Source organism: Rhinoraja longicauda, chromosome 23 (genome assembly GCF_053455715.1).
Source record: "Rhinoraja longicauda isolate Sanriku21f chromosome 23, sRhiLon1.1, whole genome shotgun sequence".
In the NCBI taxonomy this organism is placed as follows: Eukaryota; Metazoa; Chordata; class Chondrichthyes; order Rajiformes; family Arhynchobatidae; genus Rhinoraja; species Rhinoraja longicauda.
The window spans coordinates 26,260,098-26,277,775 of record NC_135975.1 but is presented as its reverse complement, the minus strand read 5'-3'; the positions used below and the strand labels follow the sequence as shown (position 1 = coordinate 26,277,775).

The 17,678-nt window shown below is 40.7% G+C and overlaps 2 protein-coding genes across 5 annotated transcripts in view; one reads left to right on the top strand and one right to left on the bottom strand.

Annotated features, from left to right (window-relative positions):
* alg10 (ALG10 alpha-1,2-mannosyltransferase) overlaps positions 1–2,417 on the top strand; it is a 73,384-nt gene extending 70,967 nt beyond the window's left edge. The window contains exon 3 of the mRNA XM_078419888.1: positions 979–2,417. Coding sequence (XP_078276014.1) covers positions 979–1,029 — 51 coding nt within the window. The 3' untranslated portion in view covers positions 1,030–2,417. The remainder of the gene's footprint in view (positions 1–978) is intronic.
* LOC144604959 (copine-8) overlaps positions 1–17,678 on the bottom strand; it is a 193,991-nt gene that overhangs the window by 74,964 nt on the left and 101,349 nt on the right. For all 4 annotated transcript variants that reach the window (XM_078419884.1, XM_078419881.1, XM_078419883.1 and 1 more), the window contains 2 exons: positions 4,578–4,641; positions 191–294 (listed from right to left, as the gene is read on the bottom strand). In XM_078419884.1, the coding sequence (XP_078276010.1) occupies positions 191–294; positions 4,578–4,641 (168 nt within the window). The remainder of the gene's footprint in view (positions 1–190; positions 295–4,577; positions 4,642–17,678) is intronic.

Below are 17,678 nucleotides of genomic sequence, written 5' to 3'. Positions count from 1 at the left end.
GCCATTGTGGAAACTTAGTTTTTGCAGGCACCAAAAACATTTATAAAAAGCTGAGAAGTAAAGATTGCCAAGCTAATTGCTTTTCCAATACTGGGCAGAATAAGACTATGACAAGAAGTAAACACCGCATTTTATATCAATATCTGGGAATCAATCTACTGTAAAACAATATCATCAATAGATCACTTACGTCCCATCCTCATTGCTTCTAAAAAATACAAGGAATGGGTCTGATTTTCCGAAGAAATCTTTTTTATCCAATTTGTTGGCACAGAACTGCATCATCATAATTTCCTGCAGAAGGGAAATAGATCAGGTGTGAAAGAAAGCAATCAAAAAGGCACCCAACAGGCTGATAAAACGATCAGATACAGTTTGTTACTGAGATACTGTCAAGAATTAAGTGATGGGTCAGTAGATGAAGTCAGGTGAAGGGCATGGGGAAAACACGCCACAAATATCACCACAAGCAGGCACGGAAATACACAGATGGCAGAAGTGAACAGACAGGACATAAATGTTGAACACTTTGGCTTTTAACAAAATACATAATTCTCTGTCAATAAACTTGGTTAAAGCATTATATATTTTGCAGAGCCTCAAAACTTTTTTAGACAAAATCATTAAAAATAAATAAAAGTGTAGAAAAACAAATAACATATAAATGTATACAATCTAATTCAAAAGAAAAGGGTAAAGGGGCTAAAATGGGTCACACTGGGAAACAGACCCCAGGATTCTAAGGTAGACACAAAATACTGGAGTAACTCAGCGGTTCAGGCAGCATCTCAGGAGAGAAGGAATGGGTGACATTTCGGGTCGAGACCCTTCTTCAGACTGTTCCAGAAACCCCCGGGATTCTAAACTGGTTATTTAACCTGGTGAAGAACAAATGTAGAATTCTTGGTGCAATATATTTTTTAATTATATCTGTGAATTGCCAGCACTGATTGTGCTTCTTTCATGTACAATCACCAGGTTCCTGTTTCACAAGTGGCTATCAGCACTGAAGTTAATGATTGCTACTGATTAAAGACATGCCTGTACTTCTTAATGAGGAAATGCACACTGACTGGAATCATCATTCCACAAGCCATCATAGGTTGCTGGAAGACATGGGATTGATAAGGCAACCAGACAATATGGCACAGTCATGGATGGAAGATGGAATAAAGTGATGGAGAGAACACATCAACCTAAAGAGTGTCCCAAGAAACATCTTTGATACACAGTGAAACAGCACTGGCGAGAGTTAAAGACACAATCTGTTGTAAAGGTACACTTATCTAACTACTATTACTAACCAGCAGGGCTGGAATCCTATTTTGCAATGCCCTACAGAATCCCAATTAATTGCATGTCTGAAGAAGGCTCTCGACCCAAAACGTCACCTATTCCTTTTCTTCAGAGATGTTGCCTGACTTGCTGAGTTACTCCAGCTTTGTGTGCCCATCTTTGGTTCAAAACCAGCATCTGCTGTTCCTTCGTACACATCAAGTTTTACACCCACTTTTCATATCTTGCACAAATAGCCAGATTTTTTTTTCTTCCTACATTCTACTTCCTCCTCACCACAATATCTCTTCCAATTTGCAGTGTAAACTTTCAGCTCTTGATTGCAAACATTCACCCTGTCCTTCACCCCAATATTGGCATTGTGCCTTTCTTTCTTTCCCCCTTCGTGCTTTTCTTTCAGAAATTGCACAACTTCTGCACTGTGGTTTTAGCTGACATTTGTAGCCATCAGCTCAGACACCAACAAATAAGCCAAGTGAGGGGTTTGCAAATGTTGAGTCACCATGCAGGTAGCAAGATGTGGATGGGCGAAGAAATGGATGCCACGAGTGTCAGGTCCCTTTAGGATGAGAGTGCACACTCCTCCACTGCAGTTTTCCTGGTGCTAAATACTATATTCTTTAGGCGAGTTGAATATTACCTGTATCACTGACATTGAATTTGGTGATGCACAGGTTTGGTGAATCAGGTTTGCACACTTCTCCACTTACTTCAGCAAGCACAAGGCTTCTGAAATTGGCAAAGCATACCAAAACTTAATAAACATACAAGAGTTCAACCAAAGCTGCACTCTGAGTCAGTCCAATTTTGTGACCAAAATTGTAAAATCTCTGTATTAAATAACTTCTGAAAAATATCACACACAAATTGATTATTTTGTCATGGTATAGTTCTTGTTTGTCAACACAAGGAATTGTATTTGGTGGTTTACATTTAAAAAAGACACAAAGTGCTGGAGTAACTCAGCCAGTCAGCCAGCATCTCTGGGTAACACGGAGAGAAGAGACATTTCGGGACAGGACCTCTCTTCTTACTGATTGTAGCAGTGGGGAGAAACCTGGAAGAGAAGTGGGGGCCAGGGCAAACCTGGCAAGTGATAGGTGGATACAGGCGAGGGATTTTTTTTTAAATTGGCAGATGGTTGGACAAACGCCAGAGATGAAAAGACAAAAATGTGAAATAAGGGGAGGAAGGGGTGGAATGGGGGTGGAGGGGAAGGGGAAATGGAGACACATCCAGGTGGGGCACAGGGAAGGGAGGAGAAAAAAGGGTGAGGTAGCTAACCTACAAATATTCCCCTTGTTCCTCCCACATTTTTCCCCTTCTCTTCCCTGTGCCTCAGCTAGATGAGCATCCATTTTTCCCTTTCCCCTTCCACCTATCCCCATTTCTCTGACTTCACATTTCGTGCCTCTTCTATCCCTTTCTCACACTTTGTCTTTTCATTTTTGTCCATTGTCCAGCCATCTGCCAATCAATAACCCCCTCACCTGTATCCACCTATCACTTGCTAGTCTTTGTCCCACCCCCACCTCTCTTCCAGCTTCTCCCCGCTACTACAATCTGTCCGAAGATAGGTCCTGACCCGGAGTTACTCCAGCACTTTGAACTTTTTAAAGTTCTAGCCAACTCTGAGTCAAACATTCAAAACTTGACTCTCCTCAAATCAAACAATTCAACTTAATTAAACCGAAGCAAAACAAAAGCAGAAGATGAAAATATGGAACAAGCAGAAAATGTTGTAAGTACACAGCAGGGTCACATAAAATGGGAAATTAGCATTTTAGGTTAAGGACCGTCATCAGAAAATTCCAGGCTCCTACCTAATATATCAATTAATATCAGCTAAAATCTTACTTAGTGTATCAATACATTAAATAACACAGTAGTTTTTCAAATGTTCCAGTGGTTTCCAATGTAATAATTTTAAAGATAGATATTATGTTCGACATTTCAATAGTGATGTGTTAACATAAATCAGTATAGCCTGTAATCGGATATATTTCTAGAGTACACTGCTTATTTGTTATTTGGACTACACTGCTTATTTGCTATACAATGTAGCATATGGTTTCACTGTATAGCTGATTTTGTCACTTTTAAATAAAATAATCCGATAATCACAGTAAGAGTTTATGAATGTACATTGATAATTAAATTTCAAATTTTGTGTCCAGGAAAATCCAATAATAAATTAATAGCAGTAAAATGATTTTAAAAAATTGTTTTATTTATTAATTTGTATTTTGAAGATTAACATTATTCCCATACTGTAATTTCATCATGCAATAAAATAATATGAATGATATCTTGTACACATCAACTTTATTGCCTTGCTGAAGGTCTGTAAAGCCATTATCTGCACAGAACTAAAAAGTAGATATTATCTTCCTTCTATTACCTGGTACATGACGTGAACTAATGGACAAATTAATCATCTTAATCTGGAAACTGCTGATTATTACTGCTATCTCATGGCATCATGTTAACACATCCACTGCATTACCTCCCATCGATCGCTTCCTCAAAAAACTTGATCAAGTTAGTAAGACTTGACCTGCCCTGTACAAAGCCTTGCTGACTTGCTGACCCATTCTCTCCTAGATGCTGCCTGACCTGTTGAGTTACTCCAGCATTTTGTGACTCATTCCTTCTCTCCTAGATGCTGCCTGACCTGCTGAGTTACTCCCGCATTTTGTGATACCTTCGATTTGTACCAGCATCTGCAATTATTTTCCTACAACCCATTCCTTCTCTCCTCGATGCTGCCTGACCTGCTGAGTTACTCCCGCATTTTGTGATACCTTTGATTTGTACCAGCATCTGCAGTTATTTTCCAACGTCCCTAATTGACCCATTCTCATCCAAATGGGAGCAAATCCTATCCTGAAGGACCCTCTCCAATAGCTTCCCTACCATCGAGGTGAAACTCACTGGGCAATAATTCCCTGGATTCTCTCCACTTGCCTTAGTAAATAAAGAAACAAAGTTAGCTACCCTCCCACTACTCTCTGGGACCTCGCCTGTGGCTACAGAAGGTGCAAAGATCTTTGTCAAGGCTCCTGCAATCTCTTCTCTTGCCTCCCTCAATAACCTGGGATAGATCCCATCAGGTCCTGGGGATTTATCCACCGGAATGCTCTTCACTTATGGAAGGAACAACCAATATTTGACAAAGTCAAAGTATAGTTAATGTACACAAGGTTTAAATATTTCAAACTTTCACGGCATGTCAAGTATAAAATTGTATCTAATTTTGAAGAGTGTGAATTTGCTCTTACATGGCAATTGTTCAATTCTTCGGCTGTTAGAATAATTGCTCCACATTTCTTGCCAGGAATTCCTCTGTTAGGTTAAAAAAGACAAAACTAAATACTTAAGTTTTCATATTTTATATACATTATACATATAATATATTTGAATAAATCTTTATTTTACTTGATCCAAGACTATTTATAATACATGTGCTTCAGTTGGGATGTGTAATATTTAACATAATGGCCCAAACAAAATAAATCTTACATTAAAAAAATTCAGTTTTTTGTAATCCAAAGTTCCTTTTGTCGGGGACTATTCAGTTATATAATTATGTAAAAGTAACAGCCATTAATTGGAAACAAGAACCAGTTTTTTTAAAAGTTGTTCTAAAGTACATTTCAAATAGGAATCAATTGAAATTAAAAGGACAGTTTTGCAAACAAACATGTGCCCACTCACACAGCCACAACTTCTTGTATGCCTCAGTTGAATGCAAAGCAATGGGGTATGTTAATCAGCCGATATCAAACCAAAAATTGTCACTTTAAGTCATTCCACACCATTGTGGTAAAGATGAAGGAAGTTTCCAGGCCAGACTCAGATGTCACTCGAGACATCAAAAGCAGTGTCATAGGTAAATTTGTCTGCTTATCTAAAAATTGGGGTATTTTGTAATCAAGAAAGATCTCACAACATTAATTTTTGGTCTCTCTCCTCAGAAGTGTTCCAGGTCAACTTTATTACTTCTGCAATCTCCTGTCATATTTGCACTTCTAATTCTCGTTGACTATTTGGGGGCCTCTTCATTCATTCATTCAGATTCATTGGGTTCTCTTGTCATCTACCCCATAGCTGTTGGCTGTCGGGTAGATGATAAGAGTTATACAGTGTAAATCAAGAGGACGACAGATAAACTAGTGTGACAACTAGGGTGGTACTATTGGGTATGACTAGTCATCGTAGTTAGAATGTGAGCAACCAAGAGATCCTGTAGGCCTTAGCAGACCGAGCGCAAGTGTTCAGCAACATTGTCGCCGAGTCTATGCTTGGTGTAACTGAGGTGAAGGAGGCCACATCGGGAGGCCTAGCAAAGTGTGGAGTCATGCAGTCAATGAAGTTAGAGGAGGTGTACGCGAGCCTCTATTTCACCTGGAAGGACTGGTGAAGGGGAGGGACAGTTATCTGTAGGGACAGGTATCATATAGTGCAGTTGCAGGGGAGAGTAACTGGGGAGGGGGTGGTTTGGGTGGGAAGAGATGGGTGAACCAAGGAGTTGTGGAGGGAGTGGTATCTGTGGAAGATGGAGGGGGAAAGGTGGAGGGGCAGGTAGTGTTGAGAAAGCAGGGACGGCAGAAGGACTTGGATAGGTTGGGAGAATGGGCAGAGAAGTGGCAGATGGAATGCAGCCTAGCAAAGAGTGGAGTCATGCAGTAGGAATAAAGGCGTAGAATTCGGAAATCAGAGGTGCAAAGGGTCTTTGGAATGCTGATGCAGGATTCCTAAAAAGTTAACTTGCAAGTTGAATCGGTACTAAAGGAAAGTGAATGCAATGCTAGCATTTATTTTGAGGACTAGAATATAAAAACAGAGATGTAATGCTGAGGCTTTAAAAGGCACTGGTCAGAATGCATTTGGAGTATTGTGAGCAGTTTTGCTCCCCATATCTGAGGAAGAATGTGCTGGCGTTGGAGAGAATCCAGAGGAGGTTTAAGAGAATGATCAAGAACTCGTTGAAGTACAGAAGGATAAGGGGGGACCTCGCTGAAACCTACCAAATTGTGAAAGGCCTGCATAAAGTGGATGTGGAGAGGATGTTTCCATTCATGGGAGAGACTGGGACCAGAGGTCATGGCCTCGGAATAAAAGGACGAACCTTTAGAAAGGAGATGAGGAGAAACTTATTTTGTCAGAAGTTGGTGAATCTGTGTAATTCATTGCCACAAAAGGCCGTGGAGGCCAAGTCAATCGGTGTCAGGAGTTATGGGAAGAAGGCAGGAGAATGGGGTTAAGAAGGAATGAAAAATCATCCATGATTGAATAGCAGAGTAGATTTGATAGGCCAAATGGCCAACATCTTATGAACTTATGGGAAGATGTGACTGGTGGTGGGATTATGTTATATGGAGGTAATGGAAATGCTGGAGAATGATATGTTGGCAGCGTAGGTTGGTGGAGTGAAAAGCAAGGACCAGGAACCTGCAGTCCTTCCAGGTGAGACAGAGATTGATGTGCACCTCCTCTAACCTCTGAGCATGTTCTCTCTCCGTCTGAGATCCATTCATTCACATATATAGTGAAACCTCCATTTACAATGAAATGGTTGCATCATTAAAATTGGGGCTGGATACAGCTGCAAATGACAAAATGAAATAGAAACCACCAATCCTCAGGACAAAGGCTGGTCAATGAAAACACGGAAGCCCATGGCAGAAGGATGTCGTGCAATTGAAAGAAAATTAAGTCCTCTTTTTCATTTGAAGCACGCTAGAAATGATTCATACCAGTCTGGTTTCTCCCCTTGACAATTTATCTAGTTCCCCAAAAAATCATGTGATTGATATGGCTTTCAAGCCTCTTCTACAATATTCTATATTCCAAATTTTGCCAAGAATCATTTGTTATCTCCTCCTTGTATATATACTTTGTTTTTACAGGTCAATTATTTCAACCACATGATGCCATATTAAATGATACAAGCATATTCTTGAGGCAGCATTCTAATTGCTATGCTGGAATTTAAATAATTAGTACTATAGGTGCAAAACTACAAACACAAAAATAGCCAAGCACAAATAGCTAATTAGAGTTCCTTTGACACTTGGAATACGTAGGCCCAATATAGCATGAAATCCTCTTGTACGTCACTTTAGAAGATTCTTAATCGCAGCCTTCTCCAACTGTTTTCACCCAACACATAATCTACATTGTACTGTCATGTATTTTCCACAGTACTGATGGCACATTTTAGCCAAAGGGAACAATGATCCTAAAAACACTGACAACGAACTGACTAAAATTATAATTTTAGCCCAATGCCGAAAAAGAAATCCATCTTAAGGAGCCAAGACCATTGCCAATACTAAGTGCAAATCTGGCGTGTGTATCTGCAAATGGCGTTTCATAATTGCGCCCTTGTTTTGTTGGTTTATTTATAAAGTGAATAAACTAAAATCAACAAAACCAAGAGAAGCTCCCAGCCTGCCGCGCGGAAGAAGCTCCCATGGGGGGAGCCTGCCGAGCTGGCCCCTGCTCGTCCCCGCAGACCAGAGACCGGGAGGATGGAGCCGATGGCGACAATGATAACAGACGTGATGGGCGAGGAGCAAGGCCAGTAGGAGAGGAGAGGGAACGAGGGTCTGGCCAACCATGCCTTCAAGGTCAACTGCGGGTGGCACCCCCAGGGCACAAAGGTGGACCTGTGAGGACAGGGATGTCGCTTCGCAGGTCGACCCGCACGTCCAAGGAAGGCGATGTCTGGAAGCCCGCAGCAGATTGGGCTTGCCTGGATCAGAGCACTGACTGGACTTTGAAAATGGCATCAAAAACAAGGCGCCTCTTGCATGTGGGCTCAGTAGACTATTTCTGATCACCATTAATCGGGGATGTGCTGAGGCAATACTTCACTGGACAGTATACAAGAAAATAATTTCACTGTGAGTTTGCACATGTGGTAATAAAAGCACCATTGAACCAATAAAAGGACCATTTAAATATTATCACTCTTTGCAACAAATACTTTATTATACTTTTCCATTGTGGTTGATGCAAGTACCTCTCATTATTTTTTATGTCAAAATGACAGATTTAGAGTTTGGCCATGTATTCAATGGTAAATGGGTAATGTAACCCAACAACTGCCACTCAGGATTACAGGACTTGCTGCCAATGAAGCAACTGAACAACACAGATTTAGATTTTTGCTAACAATTCAAATAGCACTGTCAGAATATAGGAGGGAGATTAAAAATCTGACTGAATGATGCCAGCGCAACAAACTTGCCCTCAACATCAGCAAGGCCAAGGAGATGATTGTTAACAAGGAAACCAAAGAACAACGATCAGGATCATTGATGGGTTGGCAGTTAAGAGAGCCAATAACTACAAGTTCCCGGGCATGCATGTCTCTGAAGATCTGTCCTGGGCCCAGCACATTGATGCGATTATAAAAAAAGCTGTCAACGCCTCTACTTCCTGAGAAGATTCAATAGATTTAATATGTTGATGAATACCCCCTCAAACATCTACAGATATACAGTAGAGAACATATTGGCTTGTTGCATCACAGCCTGATTCAGCAAATCAAATGTCTGGGAACGAAGGAGTCACAGGGTCATACATGTGTGAAAATGTTGCCCTTCAGATTTCTATCTTTCCCCTCCCACCTAATGTCCTCTGGTTCTTGAATCACCTACTGTGGGTGAAAGATTTGGTACAAAAAGATTTTAAAAGATGGTGAACACTGACATCACAGGTACTGACCTCTCCATCATTGAAGGGATCTATAGGAGGCACTGCCTCAAACATCGAGGCAACATCAGCAAAGACCAACACCCTCACTGCACTCCTATCATCAGGAAGTGTTTAGGTACAAGAGTCTAGAAACTGTGACCATCAGGTTTAAGGATAGCATCTTCACAACAACCATCAGGGCTCTTGAAATCTACACAACACTAAACTATGAAACAGATATATCCCACAAACTAAACTATGAACCATGGACTGTCTTTGGTTGTACTATGGCCTTTAGACTTTTTTTGCACTAGTATTGGGATTTTTATTTTATTGAATTTTTGTTTATTATACCTTTCTCTGTGTTTAGTGTAGTTTAGTTTAGAGATACAGCGCAGAAACAGGCCGTTCGGCCCACAGAGTCTGTGCCAACCAACGATCCCCGCATATTAATATTATCCTACACACACTAAGGACAATTTGCATTTATACAAAGCCAATCAACCTACAAACCTGTAAGTCTTTGGTGTGTAGAGGGAAACTGAAGATCTCAAAAAAAAACCACGCGGTCACGGGGAGAAGGTACAAACTTTGTACAGACAGCACCCATAGTCAGGATCGAACTCAGGTCTCTGGCGCTAAAAGCGCTGCATGGCATCAACTCTACTGTTGCGCCACCATGCCGCCCTCCAGACCTGTTATGCAGCTGCAGGTAAGAATCTCAGTGTTCTATTGTTGGGTACATATGACAATTAAACACTCTTGACTCTAATAACAACTGGTTCATTTCAATAAAATGTACCAGATATTACCATATCTCTGTGTGAAATATTATGGAAGCACAAGCCCTTGGCCAGATATGCTGCCTTTTTCTTTATCTTCTTTGTATCGGTTCACAGCTGGCCCACTAGGTGGACACTTGCATTGTAACACCATAGTACTTCAAGGGAAAAGTGGAACCGTTTTTCATCCTGCCCTTTTCCAACAACATATATTCTGCCAAGAGAGCACACTTCATCAGAATTTACAGCAGTTGTACTAAGGATCCTTCAATCACTTGCCTGAAGAAGAGGGACATATCAGTTGCATTGTACTGCTAGTCAACATCAAAAACAGGTCCAGGAGCCCCAACACCACCTTCATCTTAATCTCAAACAGTCCTTGCCTATTAGTATTCTCCACACTGATCTCACTGTCTTCCATATCCTTCCCCTTACTCATTTAGTACCTTGCCTAAATCCCTGGACTCCAAGCACAAATTCCCTCCTTTATCCTTGAGCGATCCTACCTTCTTCGTAATTTTCCCCGTGTTTTTAATATACGGACGAACAGCTTTGGGTTTTTGTTTAATCTAACTCGCCAAATCTATTTCGTAGTCCCTTTTGGCTCTTCTAATCACCACTTGAGTTCTTTCTTTATATTTCTCAAAAGCCCTGTCTGATTTCAATCTCGTAAACCTTGCATGCACTTCCTTTTTCTTTCTGACCAAATATGCAACCTCTTTGGTCAATCAAGGTTCCAGTCAATATTGGAAAAGTTAAAGTCACCCACTAGGAACACCCTGCTTCTTTGGCACCTTTCAGTAACCTGTCTACATATCTGTTAGAGGAACAGATTTACAATGGGGGGGAGGGAGAGTACAATCTCATTAGAGTGCGTACACCTTACTGATTTCTAAGTTCCACGCATACTACCTCAATGGACGAACCCACCAATATGTCCTCTCTGAGTGCTGGTGATATTCCCCTTGAATAATAGCACAACGCCTCCGCCTCTTATCTCTCCTCGATCATGTCTGAAACGTTGAAATCCTGAAAGGGCCTGTTTCCATGCTGTATCTCTAAACTCTAAACCACCAGCTCTAATCTTAAGAAAATATCTAAACTGCGGTTGTCTCCAGACTATGGCAAGTATTTGAAGTATACTAAATAAATGATAAGCATGTAGGAAATAACAACATGTTATTGTACAAGACACTGGTGAGGCCACATTTGGAGTATTGTGTTCAGTTTGGCCAGCATGCTACAGGAAAGCTGTTAAACTGGCAAGAGCGCAGAGAAGATTTACGAGAACGTTGCCAGGACTTGAGGGCCTGAGTTACAGGGAGAGATTGGACAGGCTCAGACTTTATTCCTTGAAGCGCAAGAGGGTGAGAGGTGTATAAGATCATGAGGGGAATAGATGGGGGAGATTAGATGTTGTGCAACATGAGATCCTTAAAATTCAAAAAGGTTTTGATGGAATGGATACAAAATAAATTCAGAAATTAAATACAATATCTGATACAGATATAGGCTATTTGGCCCAACCAGTGTACGCCAGTGTTTATGTTCCTCTGGGCAAATATATATAGAGTATGGATTCGTGTTACTCTGATATGTTTGGATGAGGAATAATGGGAGCAAGCTCAGGTTGGGCATAAATGCTCTTGTCGGCCAAATTGATGAGATAAATAACATGGAAATTTAACTTGTGGCCGATTTATATATGTAACTTTAAATATAATAGCACATTAAATGTAAATGCTTATGTTCGCCAAATATGCATGCAATAGAAACAAAATAAGTACAAAGACCATGGTTTAACTTAAGCTCATCAAATTCTCAAAGATCCAAGTCAATAATGAACTTAGGAGGGAGGTTTCCATAAAATTCTTAAATTATTAAGAAGGTTTTAATTACAATAATAGAATTAGATATATATGGGGAAGTAAATAAACTAATCAATTTGGTTCACATATAACATGTTCTCATTTCTCTGCACAAAGGCTCGGTGAACTGTTAAAGATTATAAGGAAGTCACAGTCATGGCCAATTGCTTTTGGAAAACAGATGAAAGTAATGAAAAATTCACCCCATTTTTGCTCTCAACATTTTATGACTTCTTGAAGATAATATGGAAAGAACTGTAGCATAAAATATAAAATATTTAAAAGATAACATGATTGAATTTTTTTTTTAAAGACTGGCAGTTAAATATGGAATTAAATACCAGTGCAATACAGTGTCTGTGTTACACTAATATAATGTGTATTACATAAATAAAAATATATAATAATCTGTGGCAAAGAGAATATCTTCATTTTCAAAGCATGGTACTCTGCCATAGATGATCTAGCTGCCCATTTTCAGTCGTGCTTGTCAAGGCCATTTGCAGATAACTTTCCCAAATGAAAAAGGAAAGATAATTTTCCAAACAGAAAAAGAGAAAATAAACAGAAGTTAAATAAAAGGAGGAAAAAAGGGATGCTTCGGTAATTTAAAAGATCACTGAGTTGTTAAATAATATCAACATTCTTCTCCAGGTTTTATTAGAGTCTGAAATCAATGCATCTTTTTTCTGTCTCTCAAACATGGTGTTCTGAACAGGTCGATCTCAATTGCATTGCATTATTACTGCTGGAAATAGCATTTTAACTGGTTGCAGTTTCCTAGAGTCACGAGGCAATATCCTCTCTTGGGCATTTTCAGCTGAGTACCCTCGCTAAACTGAAATTATACATTTTAAGGTATTACAATGGCAAATAAGCTTTATGGTTGTTTTATTACTCTCAAATATAAATTCATGCCTCAAAGGGTAAAGGGGGAAATCAAGATATGTCTTCAAATTCTGAAGCCATAAACGCTGCAGAAAGATTCTCTCTTGATAAAATAAATATTTTCTGCCTTTACCATTAGGTCTGTTTTTTTTAGATTGAGAGCTTTATTTCTGCTGCCTAACTTATACCACGTTTATTGAACGTGAACCAAACACTTATCTACTATATAGCTTGAATCATCTGTGATGTGTGTTATGGGAATAGCGCGCTCTGTGGCGCAGTACCGAGGATTTAATACCCATGAGGCAGTAGCCAAGAGGATCCTGAATTAAAATGGCTGAACCCAAGGCTCGAGTGTAAAGCCTCTGTTAATTAGTTGTGTAGCTGTAATGGAGCAGTTTACAGAAAGGAAACACAATAACAAAACATGGTGTCAGAAGTGGGGCCTGTTTCAGGATTTGTCGAGAGTTGATTGGGTGCACGGCCACAGCGGATGATGTTTGTGAGTAAGTACTACCGAGAGACGACTGTGCGACCTACATTGTTTCCATCGATAGAGGGGCGGATTTATCAGGAAAATGGAGCAGCTGAAGCTCCCTAGGCAAATGAATTTTGAGGCAAGTGACCTGCCAATGGAGTGGAGACAATGGAGGGAGGAGTTTGAGCTCTATGTTAATTTGAGCATGGAAGGGAAGGATGACAAGACAATGAGGAAACTGCTCATGTAACTAGTTGGACCGCAAGGGAGAGAGCTCTACCAAACACTAGAGACACGGAAGCCGGAGGGCAATGTACAAGAAGTTACGCTAGAGCAGGCTCTCGATGCTTTCGAACAGCATTGTCAACCTGTGAGGAACGAGACCATCGACAGGTATAGATTCTTTACGAGGAGACAAGAGAGAGGGGAGACTTTTGATTCGTTTTTTAATAGAACTGAAGCTCTTGGCAGCTCATTGTGGTTTCAGAGAGTTGAAGGATTCACTGATAATGTGCGGCATAAGGGATGACATGCTGTGGGAAAGACTTCTCTGGGAAACCTCACTTGACTTGGAAAAGTGTGTGAAGGCAGGTCAGGCTTCGGTGCTGGCCAAGGCCAGAGTTAATGTCCTGTTAGGAGACCAGCGACAAGATGTCTGTGCAGTGAGACACGACGGGAAACGATACCAGCCAACCATACAGTGCAAATACTGTGGATACAAACATGAGAGAAAGAAGGAGAAATGTCCGGCATATGGCAGGGAGTGTTTCAAATGCCATCGGAAAGATCATTTCGCCCCACAATGCACGGAAAAGCAGGGGCAGCAGAAGAAAGAAAAGAAAGGGAAAAAACCTGTGCATGCAGTGGTGGAAGTGGAGAGTTCCAGTGATGAGTATGATGACAGTCAAGAGGATGATGAAATTCACACAATGGAACTGCAACCAGAAGCAGGAAAAGCAGAAAGTGTACACAGGATTGAGGAGACTCAATTCCCAAAGAAAATCTTTGCGACCATGATGCTGAAAGGGAAGGAAGTAAAATTCCAGGTGGACAGTGGAGCCACATGTAACATCATTCCCGAGATGTATGCAAAGGATGTGGATGAAACCAAGCAAGTATTGTCCATGTACAACAATACGACAGTGGTGCCTCTTGGGAAAAGCAAGGTGAGACTGGTGAACCCGAAGAATGGAAGGAAATACAAAGTAGAGTTTGTAGTCCTGGAGGAAGACTGCATTCCAATCCTGGGAGCAGGGCAGCCCAGCAGATGGGGCTCATCTCAGTGTGTACAGAGAACATAGTGACACTGAATGGCAGTGAAATCCCTCTGAGCAAGGAAAGATTGATAGCGGAGTATGCTGATGTGTTTGAAGGGACAGGTAAATTTGAGGGCAAGTACCATCTGCTGGTAGCTGACAGCATAACGCCGGTGATCCATCCACCACGAAGAGTCCCTGTAGCCTTACGGAGTAAGCTGAAAGAGGAGTTAGGCAGACTGACAGAAGCGGAAATAATAGAGATCCACACACCATGGGTATCCAGCCTTGTGTGTGTAGAAAAGCCCAATGGGAAGTTGAGAGTGTGTCTAGACTCGAGGGATCTGAACAAGGGGCTTAAGAGAAGTCATTACTCAATGGTGACGATCGAAGATGTCCTCACCGACCTGAATGATGCCAAGGTCTGTTTTTAGCACGTTTGATGCCAAGAATGGGTTTTGGCATGTGGAACTGGATGATGAGAGTTCTCCGCTTACGACATTTAACGCACCATATGGTAGATATAGATGGAGACGCATGCCGTGTGGTCTGTCCACGGCCCCTGAGGAGTTCCAGCGACGACAGAACCAAGTGCTGGAGGGCCTGGAAGGAGTGAGGTCTGTTGCTGATGACATCCTAGTGTTTGGGAAAGGAAAAACAGCAGAGGAAGCAGAAAGAGACCATGACAGGAAGGTTTAAGCTCTGATGGAGAGATGTCATGACCGACACCTGAGGTTCAACATAGAGAAGGCAAAGCTGAAGGTGAAGGAAGTCACTTTCATAGGCCATAGAGTCTATGCTGCAGGACTGAAACCAGATCCAGGGAAGGTAAAGGGAATGAGGAACCAGACATGTGTTGTTCAAAGTTTAGATAATTCCGAGCACTGAACTGTCGCAGATCCAAGGGAGGAGAATTTGGAAGCTACCACGGAAATGGATTGTAAAAGGCATGTTGGAAAATGGACATGTTGGACTCAGTGAAATAAGATGCCATGGAAGAATTTAATTTATTGCTATACATGTAAAGTTCCTGTACATATCTGTTTTGTAAATAAAGGGGGATGTTATGGGAATAGCACGCTCTGTGGCGCAGTACCGAGGATTTAATACCCATGAGGCAGTAGCCAAGAGGATCCTGAATTAAAATGGCTGAACCCAAGGCTCAAGTGTAAAGCCTCTGTTAATTAGTTGTGTAGCTGTAATGGAGCAGTTTACTGAAAGGAAACACAATAACAAACCAATGTGCACTTAGAATCATGTGTCATGAGCAATAACATTACATAATGAATTGCTCTTTCATGAATTAATAATATCAACATCTTCTAAAATCTACTGTTTTCTCAATAGTCTCTGCCAAATGCCTGCATGTAACACAGCATGTAACACAGCCTGATCCAGACCACACTCCTAACTTGTCTCATTGCAATCATCATATCTACAAAGATACCGTTATCATCATTATAATTACTCACATGGTATTCACTTTTCTTTCTACTTTAACTTCACACAAATTAATGGCTTGAACCATAAACAGCTCCCAATTTTCAAAAATGGTCTGTGGTTTACATGTTATATCATTCTGTTCCAGAAAATACACATATACTTTTTATATTTTGAGTCAACATCATAACGTTTTTATATTGGCTGTGAAATGAAAAGACGCAAAAATAAAATACTTACATAGCACTCTATCAAGTTTCACATTACTCAATTCTCCAGCAATTTGTTTGGGGAAATCCAAAAGACAGCATGATAATGTGAACAGAAATGGAGAATGATAAACAGACCTGTCTCAATGGCACATGACCCATTACTTACCTTCTATCCTTCAGGCCCCAATCCCAAGGTACCAATGGTGCAACCAGACTAGTTGTGCAGTCAAACACAGGGGAAGGCAGCAGTACCTTGAATCGATGTACGATAGGGTTGGGTGAGTGGGAAGGATGACGAACAGAGGGAAGTGGGTGCGAGGCACATTGATGGACTTTTGAGGATGGTGTGGTGTGCTATATGATTCAAGGCAGCACAATGGTAGAGTGTTGGATGGTTTGGTGGAGCAACTCAGATCATGGGTTGGAATGGAGATTGGCGGGAGGGGAGGAAATAGAAACAGTAAAATATTGGGGTTGGAGGCAAGCGATGGATGAAAAATTAAAACATTTACATGGCAGGCAGGATTCCTTAGCTGGCACTACACTAGATCTTCCTGAGATTTCCCAGTAATGGCCACTCCTGGGACAATGTGGTCCAAATGCCCCCACAATATTCCAAAGCAAGAGGCTTACAAGGAACATCATCCTACGGACATCATCCTACGGCCAAAGCAGAAATCACATTAGGAGCACAGTGTGACAATGTCTGGTCAATTAACAGGGGCTACACATGGGAAAAGATGTGAATGTACTTCATGTGGGAATAGAAATTGAATTTTATTACCATAACAATTAACAAAATAATATGCCATGGAAAATTCTGGGTGTATAAATTTCAGTTCTGATTTTAATTACTTCCCAAAAATGTTGAGGCAAATTGGTTTATGAATGTTCTGTTTGAATTTCCAGATAAGTTAGAACATGGAACAGCACAACACAGGACAGGCCCTGGGGCCCATAATGTTCATGCCAAACATGATGCCAAGTTAAAATGATCTCCTCTGCCTGCATAAGATCCATATCCCTCCATAACCATGTGCCAATCTAAAAGCTTCTTCAATACCACTATCATAAGAAAATATTTTAATTAAATTATACTTCTAAACTAAAAGGAAAAGATCCAGGAAGAAAAGTTATTGGTGTGATATTTGAAAATGGCTCCCCAGCATTTATACAGTAAATTAGATTCCCCAAATTATCACAAAACCTCTCAGTTCATTTTTGAATTGTTTTATTCCTCTCAGGGGAGTAAGACCCTGAAAATGGATGATCTGAGGTGTGCTGCAGAAAAATGAACACCTGACACGGGAAAATAAATCTATTATTATTATTTTATTAACCCATGTGAACTACCATCATTGTTACTCTGTGCAGTGAAATAAATCCATGACCACCATATTGATCCACGTGATTTACCAAAAACTAGCAGTCCCAGAAAATTTGACAAATATGGTAATTATTATTGGCCCAGCTTCCTCCCATTAGCGATAGTTGAATCTTTTAATCTATTTTAATGCAAGATTTCATTTATTTAATCTGCTGTTCTTCTTTCCTGAACTGCTGAGATTATTCAGTGCTGTGCTCTATCATTTGCTGTGGTCAACCAAGTCATTCTTCCCCCAGGCTTCTTGGCAATCACCCAGTGTTACTTTATAGCCAAACTGAAGCAAGCAATTTGGATTTTACAGTTTGGAATTGTAGCTCACTCTGCATCTTTCTCTGCTACCCCTGGAAGCTAGTCTTGGTCAGCA